General features: G+C 44.6%; 1 protein-coding gene across 2 annotated transcripts in view; it reads left to right on the forward strand.

Moving 5' to 3' along the window:
• The first annotated feature begins 6,328 nt into the window (after positions 1 to 6,328).
• Positions 6,329 to 17,733, forward strand: part of LOC117225444 (protein apterous) — a 91,171-nt gene continuing 79,766 nt past the window's right edge. For both annotated transcript variants that reach the window (XM_033479011.2, XM_076519248.1), the window contains exon 1: positions 6,329 to 7,266. In XM_033479011.2, the coding sequence (XP_033334902.1) occupies positions 7,219 to 7,266 (48 nt within the window). In that variant the 5' untranslated portion in view covers positions 6,329 to 7,218. The remainder of the gene's footprint in view (positions 7,267 to 17,733) is intronic.

A 17,733-nucleotide genomic window follows, 5' to 3' on the forward strand; every position in this document is an offset into this window, starting at 1 on the left:
AAAGCAACTGTCAGTGAAATCCAAGCCATAAAATTCAAGCTCGACCTCGCGGATACAAGGTAGATAATCGTAGCGGTCGCACCAGCCGAAAGAAAAAACTCACCCCTTCGACGAAAATGGCAATGAAGATTGAAACTCACCGGGGGCCTCCAATAAACTATCTCACGACACGGAACGTAATTAAACTTCGTCATCGAACACCTCGTCGTCGGCCACATTTTCTCTTGCTGCAATGTTGCTGACAGGGAAACTAGACCATAAAACTCGAACTCGTCTACACGGGCATAGCAGTCGATCCGGATAAAACAGGAGCAGGGTTCCTTAACGTGCATGAAAATAAGGGCGACGCTAGAACTCGCGACCCCTCCACTGTTCCCAAAACAAAGCATTCAATGCCGAAGACAATTCTATTCGAAATTGGCCAATAAGTCATTTCGTTTGCGGCAGATGTAGATAATTGATGTAATATTCATAAAATAATAATATAATATTATTATTGTAAATATGATATAATATTATACCTAATGATATAATATTATTATTGTAAATATAATATAATATTATACATAATAATATAATATTATTATTGTAAATACAATATAATAGGATACATAATAATATAATATTATTATTGTAAATACAATATAATATGATACATAATAATATAATATTATTATTAATATAAATATAATATTTTCTATTTTATCGACAATTTTTAATATCGCTTAAGTCAATGAATCGCGTTAACGAAATTTTTGCCACCTTGTAAACGTTGATTCATTAATTCGTTATACGTTAATTCATTATACGGAACGAGAATTAATTTATTTATCAGTTTAATAATTTCATATGAAAATATTTCAATTGAAAATATTATAGCTAGTTAATTAAATGACAAGTGTTAAGTTGAAATATTACAATCGATCGGTTTATTTATACAAAGCCCCGCACGTTTTTTTCCGTATTGCCGTCTTTTAGGAAAAACGCAATGACTTATTGGCCAAGCCAACATATCGCATCCTTCGTCTTCGACATTGCAGCGTGAAACGTTTCCGCATCAGCGTGACGGACGAAAGAGAAACTAGAGCATAGAACTTGTATCGGCAACGGGGCGGTTCGCGGTGATCGCCTTCGATTTCGATCTCGCGTTCGAATCGCGGCGCGAGGTTGGCCATCGGAAGCGGGTCCAGAGGCGGACGGTTCTGTTCGCCGGCGCGTTTCTCATGGTTCCGCGGGGACAGCCTGTAAACACGGGATTTTAATCGCGCGGGTCAGCGCCGACGTCCGCTGCGGATCCCATCGTTCGGCGAGCGTTATCGGAGCCACCGGGGCGACCGACGGTTTCCGTCTACATTGCAAACGGAACCGGTTCCTTTTTATGACGGAATATCGGCCGTACGGACGGTCGTCGTTCTGTTTCAGCTGGTCAATCCTCTCCGCCATCCTCGCCTCGTTCCTCCGTTCCCCTTCTGTCTCCTTGTTCATCGCTGAGAGAGAGAGAGAGAGAGAGAGAGAGAGAGAGACCCGTCGTTTTTTCGACGGAGACGCAACACCGGGAAGGAAGCGGCGGTGGGCGCGTTACGCTCGAGCCTCGGCCGCGGAGAAAAAGAATGAAAACCGGGGGCCGTTTTTGTTGCACCTTTTGTTCCAGACTGGCTACGGTCTTCCCGAGTGGATCGAGGTTACCAGATCTCCTCCGCTGGATCGAGAATCTCCAGAGAAACCCGGCTTTCGTCCGTCATCGGATGCTGCGTCCGATCCACGCGGAAACTTCTGACCTTCCTTCTTTTACTCGTTTATCGCGTTTATTTTGCTGGACGCTTTATGGAAAACATGCTGCCGCACGCTCGGTATCTGCTCGGTCGTTCTATGTGGGCACGCGATTTACATTTAGCGATGATTACGGTGTACTAATTTATCATTTATTACTTATTAACCACTTGCCGTATCATTATCTTTACAGTTGCAATAATTAGAACGTTTTCATAGATTATGTTCTTAGAGTAGAAAGACAATTTGTACTCATCGTGTGGCGACCTTTGTTTTAGTGATGAAATATCGATGGCAAGAGAACAGAATTTTATTTGAACTTTTTTTGAATGACATGACATTCGTATTTAACAGGTTATTATTATAAATCTCCGTCACAAATTAGGCTTGTCAAAGTACGGCAAGGGGTTGATTAAACGGGTTAATTGAACCTATCTCGTTCTAATTTGGAAGACTCGAAAGATCCGTTCTTTTGCTATAAAAATGCATAGTGTCAATGAGTTTCACTTACATTTGTATGTTTTATTTTCAATTTCTTTAAAAAGTTCATTTTGTCCTATTCATTGTTGTATTTAATATCCATCAATGGGACAGTGTAATAAAATAAAGCAATCTTGGTATTAATCTTATAAGTACTGTCTTTTTTATCGATTGTAAGTAGGCACATGCAATATTATACAATGATCTTAAATTACACTCACATTTCTTTGCATCTTTGGTTGATATATTTAAAGTATTTTATGGCAAGATATAATCCTTTCAACAAAAATAAGCTGAAAAGAAGGTAATAAAATCATTTCTGAATAAAAATACCTTAAAAATGATTTTAACAGGCATCCTAACAACGAATAGCATAATTGCTTTGCAATAAACGATGCTGTTTATCGAAGCTAATGTAACAACCAGCAATGCTGAAATACTAGACGTGTATATGATGCAGTATTGGCTGCGTAACGATGCACTGATTGATCAGTATTGAATTAGATCGAACACGATTCTAATTATAATAGGTCCAGCGGCGTCGTACATGGATGGACGAACTTCGAATAATTTCGAACAATCGCTCAAATCTGGGCGCGAACGGCACGACCCGCGATACCCGCAGTTTCAGCGGATTCCGTCGACCGATATACAAGCAAACAGAGCCGATTCGGTTACTTCTGGTGAAACTATCGGCGTCGAGAACGTTACGCACGAAATTTTCTCGGTATCGTAAAATCCGACGGGCCAGAATATACGTACCCGGCGTTGCGCCAATCGCCGCAGCTACTCGGACTTTTTGTCAGCGATAATTCGACTTAATAAGTGCCGCGATGGATGGCAGATCGAAGCGAAGCGGGAAAAGGCAACGGAACGGAAGCTTTAACCTTCGGGCCGGCTCGCTGAAGAAAAACGGCAGGCCGTGGTTTGGCCGTCTAGCAATTTCAGTCTATCGTGGACACCGGACCGAGACACGCCGCGCCGTTCCGCGGCGGTTGTGTAACAGGCAAGAAAATCCAGCGGTCGAAAAAGTTCGGAGAACGGGCAATGTCGTGTACAAAGACAACAAAGGCTTCGACGGCGTGGCGCGATGCAAAAAGATGAAGGCCGCCGCTGTTCCGCCGAATCGACTTTCCAGAGAGCGAAATAAAAAGAGCCCGGACCCCGTCGGACACCGCAGAAAGCGTGGCCGGATGCAACTGCCCGCTCCGCTGGCTTCGGGATTCTCCTATCGAGAGGATTCTCGATCGCGCGAATTTACCACCCCTCGGTCGAATCGCGCCCGCACCCCATCGGATCTTCTCGAGGCGATAAAGTCCCGAGTCCGAGCGTCTTTGCACGTCAGATCGTTTGCTTTGTCGTAATTTATTTCTAATTTACTTCTACTAATTTTTACTTGCATACATTTACTTCTACGTCTGGCTATTTACAATAATTTCTCCCTAATTCGCGCTCAAGATTGCGGCTCGTTTTTATAGTTATCAATTGTCAACAACTATAAAAATAAGCGCGAGGCTCGAATGATCGTATCTCCTCTTCCCAAATTGTCCATTCTTGTGCGCAATCTGAGCGCGAATTAGGGAGGAATTACTGTATTTCTGAACTACATTTATAAGAATTATATATTACTGTATATTATGTATTATGCGTATTACTCTACTTCTGAACTACATTCATAAGTATTATGATTCGAATGTCCCTCTGCGTTCGGGTCATTCGCGTGATAAGGGGATTGTATGCTCCTTTGTGCTCGTTCTTCTTGTCCAGAATCTCGAGATCTAAGCACGCGTGAAAAGTATAAAATTGTAAATGTGTGTAAAGTTATACGATTCAGTGTATTTTTGCTCAACGCAAATAGATTCTTTAACACTAGAATACCAAAACGGTCAAAATGGCTGGTTTCTGATTTTTCCTCCTACACTTCCTGACATTTAAAAAATGTTTCTACGACTAATTGTTAGATAACTTCTTCATTGAAGCATATATTACAACAGAAATTATACGTAACGTAAATAAATATAATCTTGTCGTTATAAAAAAAAATGAATATACAATAAATTCTCCCTAATTTTCCTTGAGCTTGTAAACGAAGATGGAAAATTTAGGACGAGGAGATACGATTATTCCTGCCTTGCACTTCGTTTTTATAATTGTTGACAATCGGTAACTATAAAACTAAACCGCGAGGCCGGAACAATCGTACCTTGTCTTCCTAAATTGTCCATTTTTGTTTACAAGTTGAGGGAAAATTAGGGAGAATTTACTGTTGATCGTGTTTAAGGCTCGATAGTTCTAGCGTTAACAAACTCCCCCAACACTATAGCGAATCTGTCATCGTTGCATTTCAACCATCGCAGTAAGATGGAACTTAGACGGGATCTTAATGTCCCACAAAATAGAACGGTCCAGACAGTAAACGCGTTAAACGACCGATCACCTGCGACGCTCGCGTGACGCGATTGCAGACGCTACGCCTCCGTGTAATTTGGATGTTTATGCAAATACGCGGGGTGGTTAAGCGGACCGTTCGCCAAACTGCAACCGTTCTCCTTCCCCGCCGATGCACGAGCAAAGCGAGCGTAATTGCTGGGACCGCTGAATTTCGGCTTTCAATGCGAAAATTGGCAGTCTCGAGCCGTGTCTCGTGTCTTGCGGTTTTTCAACCCCGTTCGCGGTCTTTATCAATTCCTTTTTCGGCCGCCTGGACGCGCAAAATGATCGCCAATTGATTTGTTACACCGCTTCTAATTTGCAAACTGTACCCGAAGCATTTCCAATGTTGCCATTCCTAAAGGATCGACGATATCTGTTAGTAACCCAACTTGTCGACATTATAATCGCGGTGTTGACGAGTTTACGAACGCATCGAATGCGTTGAAACAATTGAAGCGCACTAGAGGGCAAGTTCGTTCTCCTCGTGCATCGTTCAGGTCACCTCCTCCACAGCCAACAATGCAAAATGAAAATTGTTTGCGCTGATTGCAACCTACAGAAGCTACGTAGACATTTATTTCGTTTCTTAATAATTTTGAACGTTTGAAAATAATACAATAGTATCTTTAAATCCTTTAAATCTTGTTACTGTTTCGATATTCGACCTAATCATTTCTGTCATAAATGCATAAAAGCCGCAATCTGTTCATAGTCTGTTCATAGATGTATCAAATACAGATGTATAATGACGCATCTATATTTATAGTTAACAAATACAAGTCCTTCGTTACAAACGAATACCTCAATTCCTGCACACCCCTACACAACAATAATAAATATATTGTGTGACACATATGTGTGTACGAGTGTACAGTATATTGTGGAATATAGTGATCGAGAACAATTCATGATTCACCCGTCCCGCACAATCCACCTTCCCAATACGATCCCCCAATATCATCGAAGATATAGGGGCGTCAGCATTGAATTTGAGGATTGGATAAAAGCACAAGTTTCACTTTAGAAACGCGATCGACATGGTCTCGTACATTGAAACATTTCGGTACGTTTCCCAAGTGTCCGAAAAGATCTCGCGGAACGAGGGGGGACCAGTCGGCGTAAAATAGAAGGGCGCGTAGCGGACCCGAAAAGGTGTTAGGAGCAACTACGCTAATCCTGGTCAGAATCATTGTCCACCGTGGAGCCTTGCTTATCCTGGCCAGCTAATAAGCTACCTAATTTCCCTGTTCCAGGTAGAGCGGGTCACAAAAGGCCGCGAGACGGGAGCGGAGGCAGCCGAATCACCTGGTCAAAGGGTGCACAGTATCCTCTCTGGGTTGACAATACGAGAGCCGGTCTACGCCACTGTGCGGCGCGCGGCGCGCCGGTGTCCTCCGTGCAGACGGTTCGGAGTTTGGTGTTGCGGCGTGGAGCGAGAAGGGCTGCTATAGAGAGAGTCGCGCGGGCTGGAAGGCAGGAATCGCGGCGGAGAGGGAAATCGTTGCTCGGCGAGCGGGCGTGGCCAGCGGCCGGGCTGTGGTGGGGGCATAAGTGGGCGGTCCTAGATGGAATCGTGTCCGCCCCACCTTGTATCGCCGGGCTTCGATAGTTCGACCGCGATGCGGCGCTGCCGGTGGCTGGAACCAGTTGCAGCTGTGCCGGTTCCCTCACTCCGCATCGCGGCTTCGTCCCGGCAGACGGGCCTGTATTTACCGTGGCGCAGCGTGCTCGCGCGAACCTCGTTTCCTGGGGTTGTTCCTCTCGGCGTGTCGTCGTCGGGTCTCGTCGAGTTCCGTGTCCACGGGTCAGGCACATGCGCCATAAACCGGGCTCGCCGATGCTGACGCTGACGCCGACGTGACCGTTCTCCAGCGTTCGCCGTCGCCTAAACGCGAGAACACAGACCCCGGGGCTCCGCCGATCTCCCTCGAATGCTCGAGAAAGGACTGCCCCTCGGAGAGTGGTAGTACACGATTATTGAGTGCAGGTGTCGCGCCGCAGTGATAATTTGTGAACCGGTAAACTGGCCCCCGGGGGTGGCTCCCGGCGATGGAACCAGGGGATTCGGTGTCACGGACTGAGCACAGTCTGCCCGGCTAGCGTGGATGAACCCCGGTCAGTGATATTGTGCAGTGTGCGACTCTGATCCTCGAAAGAACCGTGACTATAGATCGGAGGGGGTTGTTGATCATGTGCCTGTGACGATCGGAGGCGTAGCGATCGCCGGACAGGTGAGACCCAACCCGAGGGAGAAGCGTATGTGGTTTCAGCAGTGACGTTCTCCGACCGCAAGAGGAGCCGAGGAGCCGAGGAGCCGTTGCTCGGGCCCCGAGGTAGCCAGGGAAGTCGAGGAAGTCTGCTCTCTCGGGCGCAAAAGGTGGCCGCGCTCGAACGAAGAGGAGACAGAGGAAGAGAACCTGCGCAGCGGACGCCATCTCCGCGTTATCGGCAAGCGGATCCCCCGGGACTCCCCCCCAAGCAGCTTCGGCGTCGCGCACCCTCGGCGGGAGCTACCCCGCGACAGCAGCCACCCTGATGGGAGTGTATGAGGAGCGCGCCCCTCCTACCACCGGCATGCACTGGGTGAGTGTCATCCCTCTGTTCCAGCTTCTTCTTTGCCCATTGGCCGTGCACAAGACGCGTCGTCGGCCGGGGCTCCCTTTCTACCCGAGCCCGAGATCCTCCGTCCACGATCCTCGTCGAATCCTCTTCGTCTTCCTTCATCCCGTCTCCTTCGTCCCCGTCTTCTTCCTCGTCTGCGACGCTTCTCCGTCCGACACTTCCTGTCTCACCTCCTAAAGGTTCCGGCTAGACTTCCGCCGACGATCCCCGAGGTTCGCCTAGCCGCTGGAACGATCTCCTATGCTCCAGTTGTCGGCTGACAGGTGGATCGATCGCTAGATTCTTTAAGAGCGTAGGGCGTTTACGGATATGCGGCTTCGACCGCCTCGCCTCGAACCGGTATCCGTCGACTTCTTCGTCGCTGCGCCGTCAAAGGGAACTGTAACGCAGTGGAACCTCGATTACCCGGTCCTCGAATACCAGAATCATTCGTTACTCGAGTACTTTCCATCTGCAAATTTTGCTTTTCATCGATCAAAGACGAACCGTGTACGAAACGATTCATTGTATAAATAAGAAAACATGACATCTGGCGCTTTAACTCGAGGTTTACGAAACCTCGTGTCAACGACGGGTCACTAACTGCTTAATTTACGATTGTTCAGATTGTAAAGGACACTTACGAGTTATTCGATTATTTATTCAATGCACGCGCTGCTTGTGGCAAATATTACGATAACGCTCGTTCAAAATCTGTATAAATGGCATCGGGGTCTTGTTGTTACGTTTATTAACTAACGTAAAACAGCCGCTTTTAGTGCTCCGTAAATCTAGTGTTAAATAAGCAAATGCTCCTATTATCCGAACATTTATGTCACATTGCATAGCCCGCATAATCGAGGCTCCACTGTGCAAACATCGTGATAATGGTCTCGTAATGACTACTGATCGGGACTCGCGCCCGACGCGACCAACCCTTTCCATTCGTGTCTCTTTACGGAAGTCATTCCGGGACGAAGGGATGCTGGTTCCTTTGGGGTGACGTTCCGAGCTGAGCTAGAATAGGTCGTTCGTTAGTTACAGAGTCCTCGGACCTCCTGCATTTATGACAAAAATGTTTAGTTCAAATAGAAAACGGTGAAAACATTTAATGAATTTAAAAATGCTGTCGCATTATTTTCAACCGATTATAATCCTTGTGAGACGAAATAAATGTCTGTGTAGCTTCTGTATCTTGCAATTAGTGCTGTCAATTTTTATTATGCGAAAAAACCGCAGTCGTCGCGTTAAAATGATGTCAAGTGGATAACTCTAACAACTTAGAAACCTTAGGAACATCGATCATCCTAGGTGCGACATGCGGGTGGTTTCAATTCTTAGCAACGAAATAGCACAATCTGTCAAACATAGTTGCTAGAAATCATGAACTTGTCGTGTCGAGCAACGTTCGTGCAATAATAGCGAGTACGTCGAATCCTCTTTTCAATGTCGCTATCATACAGATATGTTCTTCTATTGATTAGCCTCGAACAACGTCTCCGACGCGTCCGTCATAGAAATACGAATATTTTCGATCGCATCGATCCGTTGATCGATGGCCGTTAAACGTTCCAAGCGTCCACGGCGACGTTTCCCTCGTGTGCCCCGAACAATTTCCCCGGCGTTTCGTTCGCAGAAACATGAATATTCTCGATACTCCAGTACTAATTTAACGAGCGATGTCAGCGAGCCGATAGTTGAAAATGGATTGTCGACGGAATCCCAGGCGACGCCTCGCCGGTTCGTACCCCTTAATGGAAACAAATCCCGAGTCCGGATAATTCGAGCCGGCGGTTTTATTGCTCGTGATTCCGTAATTGGAATATTGCTGGTCGTCGCGCGACCAGTCGCGGACGAGTCCGACGCTTATCGGCGACGTAACGCCCGGGTGATATATTCACCGGACAACGTCGACACGGGCGAAACGGGTTTCTTGATTCGTGGCGCTGTAGATCGATGCCGACAGCAAAAAAAAGTACCGATTACGACAGTGCCACGGCGCGTCAACGGAACCACGCTAATGGATCGCGATGGGAACCGCGAATTTTCGGGGTTACTTCGAAAACGTCGCCGCCTCGGTCGCGTGGACGTTCTAATGACAGTCGATGCCATCGATTCCTCGAAAAATCAGATTTTGCACCCGAAGGGTTCAGGTTTTCTTGCTTCGTTTGCTTGCAGATTCATTTTTGTCAGCCGAAATCGAAGCGTAGGAAATCATTGCATTTTAACACTTAGAGTACCGAGCATTAAAAGTGACGAATTTGTGTTGCTATGTAAGAAGGATAAAACTGAATTTAATTTAGATATTCCACAATTTTTATTACAACGAATACTTGGTTTAAGAAATTTATTCGAGCGTTTTCTATGGGAGAGTCTTTATAATTTCAGCAATTTTAAAATACAAAATGTGAAAGAGTGGTCATTTTGACCGGTTGTGGTGGATTTAGTGTTAAAATAAATTTTGTTTTTAATATCATAGCGATATATTTCAACGTTGTCTATTCGATCGAGTAGGTAATGCATCTCTCTCTCTGAACATTTCGAACCGGAATTTTATGTACGTTAAGCTGTCTGCAACAATCTCTCGAATTACGATAACAGCAATTACATGGTTTAGCTTTAGGCTTTCATTTCTGTATCCCGTCGTTCTCTCTTTTTCTTACCCGTCTGTTCGCAAGTCATCACATTCTGTTTTAGTTTTGTAGCACAAAAGGTTCGTCCCGTTAAACCACCGAAATAAATAAACACGTGAGATGCGTTATTGTCCGCAAGCGACTGTCACTGGTGCATAGATAGAACCCGTTTAGATTTTGTACAGCTTTAATTATAGAACTTGTTCCAATAATGTAATTTATTCAGTCATTTCCCACGAAGAAGTCTCCGCGAGTTTATGGTATCGTAAAATTAAAAACCGGTCATTCTGACCATGATAGGTTCGGTATTAAAACCGAACAAAGTCGTCTGACATTCTTGCTTGGACTCGGCCCGCAATCGTTTCGCGCAGCGTCCGGGCGACAGCTATCGAATTCATTGAAAATTTCGCTTGGTTCCCGGACTCGTTCGCGTTCCCCGGGACTTGTAAAGCGAATCAGAGGAACGTTGTTCGCCGGTCACAGAACGTCGACATTCGTTTCCATCCGCAGAGGCCGCGCGCAAACGCGAGCGTCCCGAATGCCCGAACAATGTACGATCAGCGAAAACGGCGTTCATCTTCGCGGAATGTTAATTCCGTTTTAAACGACTGCTGAATGGCCGGCCCGTTAACGGGTACACCTTGTAAACAAACGTAATTGATTGTTCCGTGTCACCGCGTTGCCCGCTAATTGAACCGATGCATTAACCGCGGCGAAGCCGACGAAAGGAGGTGGATACGAGGAACCCCCCTTCTGGTATTCCTTTGAATTCCTTTTTTCCGTTTTATCCGGCTCCGACGTGTCCCCCTCTCGCATTAAATTCGTCGTCGCGTCGGCCCGAACGATAATCCGAGCGTTGCGGATTTTTCACTCGGCGCGCGTCGTCGACCAGTCGATCGGAGGCCCGCGTCGATTCTTTCGCGGGTAAACGCTGCCCCGATCGGTGATTAGTAGTTTTAGGCCCGGGAACTGGTTCCGTTGACCTAATGAGCGATTCAAACGATAATTATCGATTTCCTTTCGTCGGGTTTCCAACAATTTCCGAGCGTCAAGCGGACCGTGCAGATTTACTGTCACGGGCGTTGATAAATTACTGCTCAATCTTCGGACGTGATACAATCCCGAAACACGAGATGCGGTTAGATGTTTAATTCAAACGCAGAGATATTCGGTAAATTAGTTCGGTTCTAAATAATTACGGTTTTCCAGATGTTAGATTGCGTAATAAGTCCGTGCACCTCTGACATCTAGGAAAAGGCGAGGAAAACTACACGGACTCGGACGAATTTTGAGATACGTTCTCGCGGGGCTATATCTGTGCAACATAGCTCAAACGAAAACTGAAAGTGTCTACTTTAAGACAGGATTAATTAGATCGCAACAGAATGACGGGATCGTTTTGAAAAATTAGAAGAAATCGATCTCTGACATCGTGGGGTTTACAAGATTCGAAAGGAAAAGTTCAAATGTGTTTCCAGATAAGTTTCCGTAGAGCTATTTCCATGCGACTTAGCTTAAATGACAGCTGGAGGTGTCTACTTTAAGACAGGGTAGATTAGACTGAAATTGCGTAATAGGTCCATTCGCGTTTTCTTATAAGAAAACATAGACACATGGATAATTCTGGACACGATACGCTTCGACTTTGCGAATTTTTCGGAGCGACTCGCACGCTCGGACAAGACCAAATTCATCCTCGACCACGCGAATTCGCTCGATTTTTCGTAAACAGTGCTCCATCACAGGCATCAAGCATATCCACGTCGAACAAATTCCAGCATTTCGAGAGTGGATCGCGAGAGGAACAAAGCTGCCATTCAGTCGGCATTAAAAAAAAAGAACGAACATATTTTCAAGCGAATTATCCTAAAGTCCCTGTGTCCCCGAATAAATGTCTTCCTCGAGAGGATTACGAGCGGATTATGAAACGAGCGGGACAGAATGGTCGGTTTCTAAACGCTGTCGGTTTCGCGAAACCGCGAAAACGGTCGAGGCGCGCTCGGTCCGGCGATGACCGGCGCGGCGGCGGACGTATCTCGGCCTGGCCGGCTAATAAATTACGGTCCGCACAAACGGACCACTATCACGAGCAGACACGTTCATGGCACGATGCCCTTATCTCATCGAAGTTACAATAATCACACTCTCTTCGGCCGAGCCGGGCCTCGGCTCCAGGCTGACGCGCGCGCGTCGAAAACATCGAAGGCGTCCTCGTGAGACTAAACGACGCCGAATACGGGCCACGATAACGCCGTATCCACCGAACGAAATTTCCGGTACATCGTTCGATCTGTCCCTGTCACAGCCTCCAATCCAGTACCCAATTCCAGAAACCATCCGAAAATATCGTAACTCTCCAAACAATCGCCAAACTGCAGCGAGAATTCAGGCGTGCATTCAGGATGCATTCGAACATGCATTCAGAGACGAATTCAGGGTGCATTCGGAGATGCATTCCTATCATTGCACGCCGTAGAAACTAGATGGAACGACCAGGAATGCGATCTGTAATGTCTGTACGAGCTGTCAGTTATTTTTAGTGCCGAGGAATTTTTTCAATCGTTGCGAAGCACACGGTGTTCGTTACGAAATCTAAGCGTGCGAAGTAAATATGTTCTGCATCAATTGCAACAAATAGAAACTAAGTAATGTTAAAAGTATTATTTAGGATTCGGGATTTTGTGATTTCACTGGTATTCGCTTCTACGATCTATTACAATCGGAGACGCACGTGTTCGCAGTTCAAGATCATTTTAGAGACCGAAGAACACGCGCGCACCGTTCGCACACTCGCAACGCAACTCGCATACTCACCCTCGTGTGTTTGTGTCTAGGTACAATGTCTATAAGTGCAACGTCGATATGGTTGTATTCAGATTTGCAGATTTGCAGTATTTTTACATTTCTTCGTAATTGAAAATTACATCGATCGTTATTTTGAACGATCAATTCCGAATTCACAATAGAATTGCTCAACGCTAGAAATGGATTTTACGCATTATGACAATAATTAGAATTGAAAAAGATGAAAATATCAAAAGAACTTAAGGACATCAACGTATCGTTTTCGACTCGCTTTAATAAAAGAAAGAAAGAAAGAAATGTTTATCTGACTCGTTCTCGTTGCAATTGTCGGTGATAATTTTTATTTTGCACAAAGTACCGCGATCTATTTATAACAACGACAAGATTCGACTTATTTAAACCTCCTACGATTTTTATTATAATATCTGCCTCAACGAAGAAATTCGTATAAAAATTCCAACGAAAAACATTTTTACGGTATATCAGAAATTGTGAAACGAAAAATCAGAAACCGATCATTTCAACTGGTTTGGTGTAGTTCCAGTGTCGAAACAGTAACACGAACGACCCAGGAGACCGTGAAACGCATAATCGAAATCGCAGCAGCAGCAGCAGCGAAACAAAAATTTCTCATCGATTCCCATCGCTGAAAATCGATCATTGTCTGACGGCGTGTCGTCCACGATGGCCCACCCCGTGGAATTCTCAGGACGAATAACTCACGGCTCGGCCGAAAAACTCGCCGCGAGTCGTAAATTTCCGGCTCGTCTCGCCGTCCGTGGTCCGGTTATTTATTTTCGTGTTTTCGCGGCCGATGCCGGCGAAATGAATTATTCTCGCGGGACGCGTTCGGGAAATCTGGTTGCGCAACGCTCGAAAAAGCGGGGCCTCCGCGGCGCGACGCGGCCGAAAAACCATTTCGCTGGCTGGCTGGCTGGCTGGCTGGTTCGGCTGCTGTTTCGCGGCGATAAAAGTAATCGCAGCCGCGCCGCGCCACGCCGCGCAGCGCCGGCCAAAGCAGATTAGGATGTTCGACGCACGGCACCCGCCGACTTCGAGCGATACGCTTTTAATCGCGCACGCCGCTTTCGGTAAACAAAATATTTACGCGGTTCCCTGCGCCTCCGGGCATCGTGCTCGCGTTACCAGCGCGTTTACGTTCGGGTTAGGCGAAAGTGCGGCCCAAAGTGCAGCGGCGAGAGCCGCGGAGAAGCGCGCACGCTGCCGCACTTTGCCGCACTTTGCTGCACTTTCGCGATTATATATTGGAGCTTTCAGTTTTTATTACATTATTTTCGGAGGCCATATGCGTTCCTCGCTTTCCATTTCGCGCCGTTGAGAAATTTATCTGCTTATGTTGTTTATTCTGAAATAACAAAGTTCTTCGAGTTTTCAAGCAACTGCATTACTGATTGTACACTGATTTTTATTGTTTCGAGTAATTTTAATCTGCTTGAAATTATTTTGCATTATTTTGCATTAAAGTGAAGACTTTCTCTCTCTCATCTTAGGGGAGAAGGATTATTTTAGAAGAATTATTAGAAATCCTTTTAGAAGGATTATTTTTACAATATCCTGGCACCAAAACATTCTATCATCTAAAAATTATGTTCAGATGATAATGTATCTAAATAACACAACGATTAGATGATAGAACGTTTGGATACCAGAATATTCTGAAAATAAATGTTCCTATAATCGTGCATCGTATGCATAAAAAGTTGTCGGGAACGCTTTAAATAATTATTGCCTAAATCCTAATAGTTCGTAAGTTCTCAATGATTTCCATATTATTGGGTACGTTATTAACAATGATTTTCTACAAAATACCTTCTGACTTCATTGAAATTTCATCGTTTAACAACGGTATAAAATAAAAATCCACTGCACTCAATACTATCATAATTCAACTAACGATTTCAAGTCGACAAATGAAGTTATTATTATTATATTTCTACTTCTCGGTTCCCTTTTTCTCCGTTCATGTCTTCGTGTCTCATCATGCTGCGATCACTTATTAGCGATTTAACGAAACTATGACGCAAAATCACGACGATCGACCGATTATATCCACGAAACTATCATAATTCAACTAACGATTTCAAGTTGACAAATGAAGTTATTATTATTATTTTTCTACTTCTTGCTTCTATTTTTCTCCGTTCATGTCTTCGTGTCTCATCATGCTGCGATCACTTATTAGCGATTTAACGAAACTAGGACCCAAAATCACGACGATCGACCGATTATATCCACGAAACTATCATAATTCAACTAACGATTTCAAGTTGACAAATGAAGTTATTATTATTATTTTTCTACTTCTTGGTTCTATTTTTCTCCGTTCATGTCTTCGTGTCTCATCATGCTGCGATCACTTATTAGCGATTTAACGAAACTATGACGCAAAATCACGACGATCGGCCGATTACATCCACGAAAGTAGGTGTTTCTTTCCATCGTGCCGAGGGTTCTAGCGAACGATTAAATTCGTGCAACGTCGGTCGCTCGCCGGACCCGGCGATATTAATTATAGTTCTCGAAGAGCCGTAATTCAAGAGATTTCTGGCCACCGCGTTCGATCGCGGATCGGTTTGTGGGAAACACCGTCGGGCCCCGGACGGACACATATATCTCCGTGCACGTTGCCTCGGGTCACCGCGGGTGGACAGTGAGAAATCTATTAAACCGTCCGAACAAATGGCGGCGATCCGTCGCGAGACGAGTCGCCGAGATTCGGCCTCGGCGAAAGGGCGACGGAATCGCTACCGGTTCGGACGGAAATTAATTTCGACGGGAACACGACGCTGTCCGGCGAGAGTCGTCTAAGCCGAATTATTTCGCCGGCATTCCTGCCGGCCGGGCCGCGGCTACCTGGGCCCCGGCTATTCGAATCGATCAAACCGAGCCACGATGATAAATGATTAATACCTCGGACGATTATTTTCCTTGTTAACCCTCTCGCCTCGATGCTCGGCCATCTGTCCGTGAAACCGAGAGTGTTTCTGTTTTAACACACAAACGTGCCTGTAACACATTTGTTTAACGATTCATAAGCGGAGAATTGCCGGTCGGAACTGGTTTAAACGCGGGGCTCGTCCGTTTCGCGTATTCGAGCGGCGTAAAATTATTTAGACTACGTTGCCCGCGGAACGGTGCTAATGATATTCTGCTTCAACTTGTAACTAAGCGAAGCATAATCTCTGGCGTGTAATTTCTCGAAAAAGTTCGCCGGCTCTCGGAATTCACGAGGAACACGGTTTCGGTAGTTCGGCGATTCGAAAACTCGAAGAGATTCGTTTTTACGGATTCGATAGTCGATAAGTTTAATTCAGATAATTTTTAAATTATTCACGATGTATTTGATTTCAGGATGCATTCGAATTGAGGATAATCTATTTAGTGAATATGTTTCTGTTGGTGGATACAAAATTGAGAATATATTATTCATCATTTTATTTTAATTTTTTTATCAGCTTACTTTTCGAGGTTTTTATCAGTTTGAATGATCGTTGAATTTGTGGATATTATTATTTTTTCACTTTTGAAAGGAATTATAATAATAAATTGTAATAACGAAGAATGAAATAATTAGTATTAATAGATATAGACGTAATCAATGTGTAGTGCTTATTTGTGGAATTGAAGAGTAATTATTATCATTCGAAGTAGGTGATTAATAGACTGCGGGTCTATTTATGTAAAATAAAAATAAATTGTTTCTTTTAATGATCTTGATAAGTTGTAAGTGGCGCAATAAAATTATTCAGTTCTTCGTATGTCTTCGCAATTTGATATTTCAAGTCGCTCATTTTTTACGATCTAGTAATTAATATATTTGATATACCATTAATAATATAATATATACCATTAATAATATACCATTAATAATAGTAATATATACCATTTCTCCCAATTCAACCATCTAATGAAATGAGTATTACAATAATTATTTTAAATTAACAATTCTATTAATGAAATGATTAAAACTTCTGCTCGCCAGCACATATTCAGAATAAATTGTTTAACGAATTTTGTGGATGAAGCATGATTGGAGATCCGTCAGAAATGCTCGAGACTCCCGACTCTAGCCAATTCGCCAACGTTCGCATTTATCAACATTTCCGAGCGGAATACTAGAACACCGAATAATATGAGAGCTGTTTATTCGGTCTTTCAGCGAACGGATTAAATTTCGACCGCGATCGATCGCTGAAATGAACAGCCGGTTGACAGCGCCAGCGAGAGAGGCGCTGTCTAAATTTCTGTGGAACGCGAGGGAAACCAATATCTCGGGGTCGGGTCGTGATTCTTGGCCTGCTCGGCATGCGCCGCTTTCTGTCGCTGCATCTTTCAGCGTTAAATAATCAGCGCGTCGCGTCTCGTAGATCTCCGAATATGTCCATTCCGGTTGCGTCGCATCGGCGATCTTCCTCGGAAACCGCCGGTCTATTTTTAGGCGAAATGTCCGGCCTCCGGCGATCAATTCGATCGCCCGCGACACCGGAACTGTCAAACAAATTCGTCATTTTATTCTCCGCGAATAAGTTGGCGCGATTTAAACCTCGATATCAGTTTCCCGTATAATAATTGCCTCTCGCACGTCATTCGATAGCTTCGACTTCCTCCTGTTGTGAGATTGTTTACTTACTCGTTCCGTCCGAGTAATAAAGCGACTCATTTTTTTGTTTGTTAAACTATGGAATGCCGAGCTAACAAGACGAACATTGACGATTTAATCGTGCAGCGAAACAGGTCGGAAATGTACGTTCCTTAACCTGCCATTTCGTAGTTTTCAAAAAAAAAAAAAAAGAAGAAAACGAACACGGGAAGTTTAAATCGAAATTGAAACCTATTAAAATATCCTATTAAAATGAAACTATGCAGCAACCTGTTAGAAAGCAGTTTTTAAATCAAAAGCCAGGAAATTAAAAAACATTTACCTCGGTTAATATATTATCGGGAGCGTATAAAACTATATGTATTTCTATTTTATCTCGTAATAAAAGTT

The sequence above is a fragment of the Megalopta genalis genome, chromosome 2 (genome assembly GCF_051020955.1).
Source record: "Megalopta genalis isolate 19385.01 chromosome 2, iyMegGena1_principal, whole genome shotgun sequence".
In the NCBI taxonomy this organism is placed as follows: domain Eukaryota; kingdom Metazoa; phylum Arthropoda; class Insecta; order Hymenoptera; family Halictidae; genus Megalopta; species Megalopta genalis.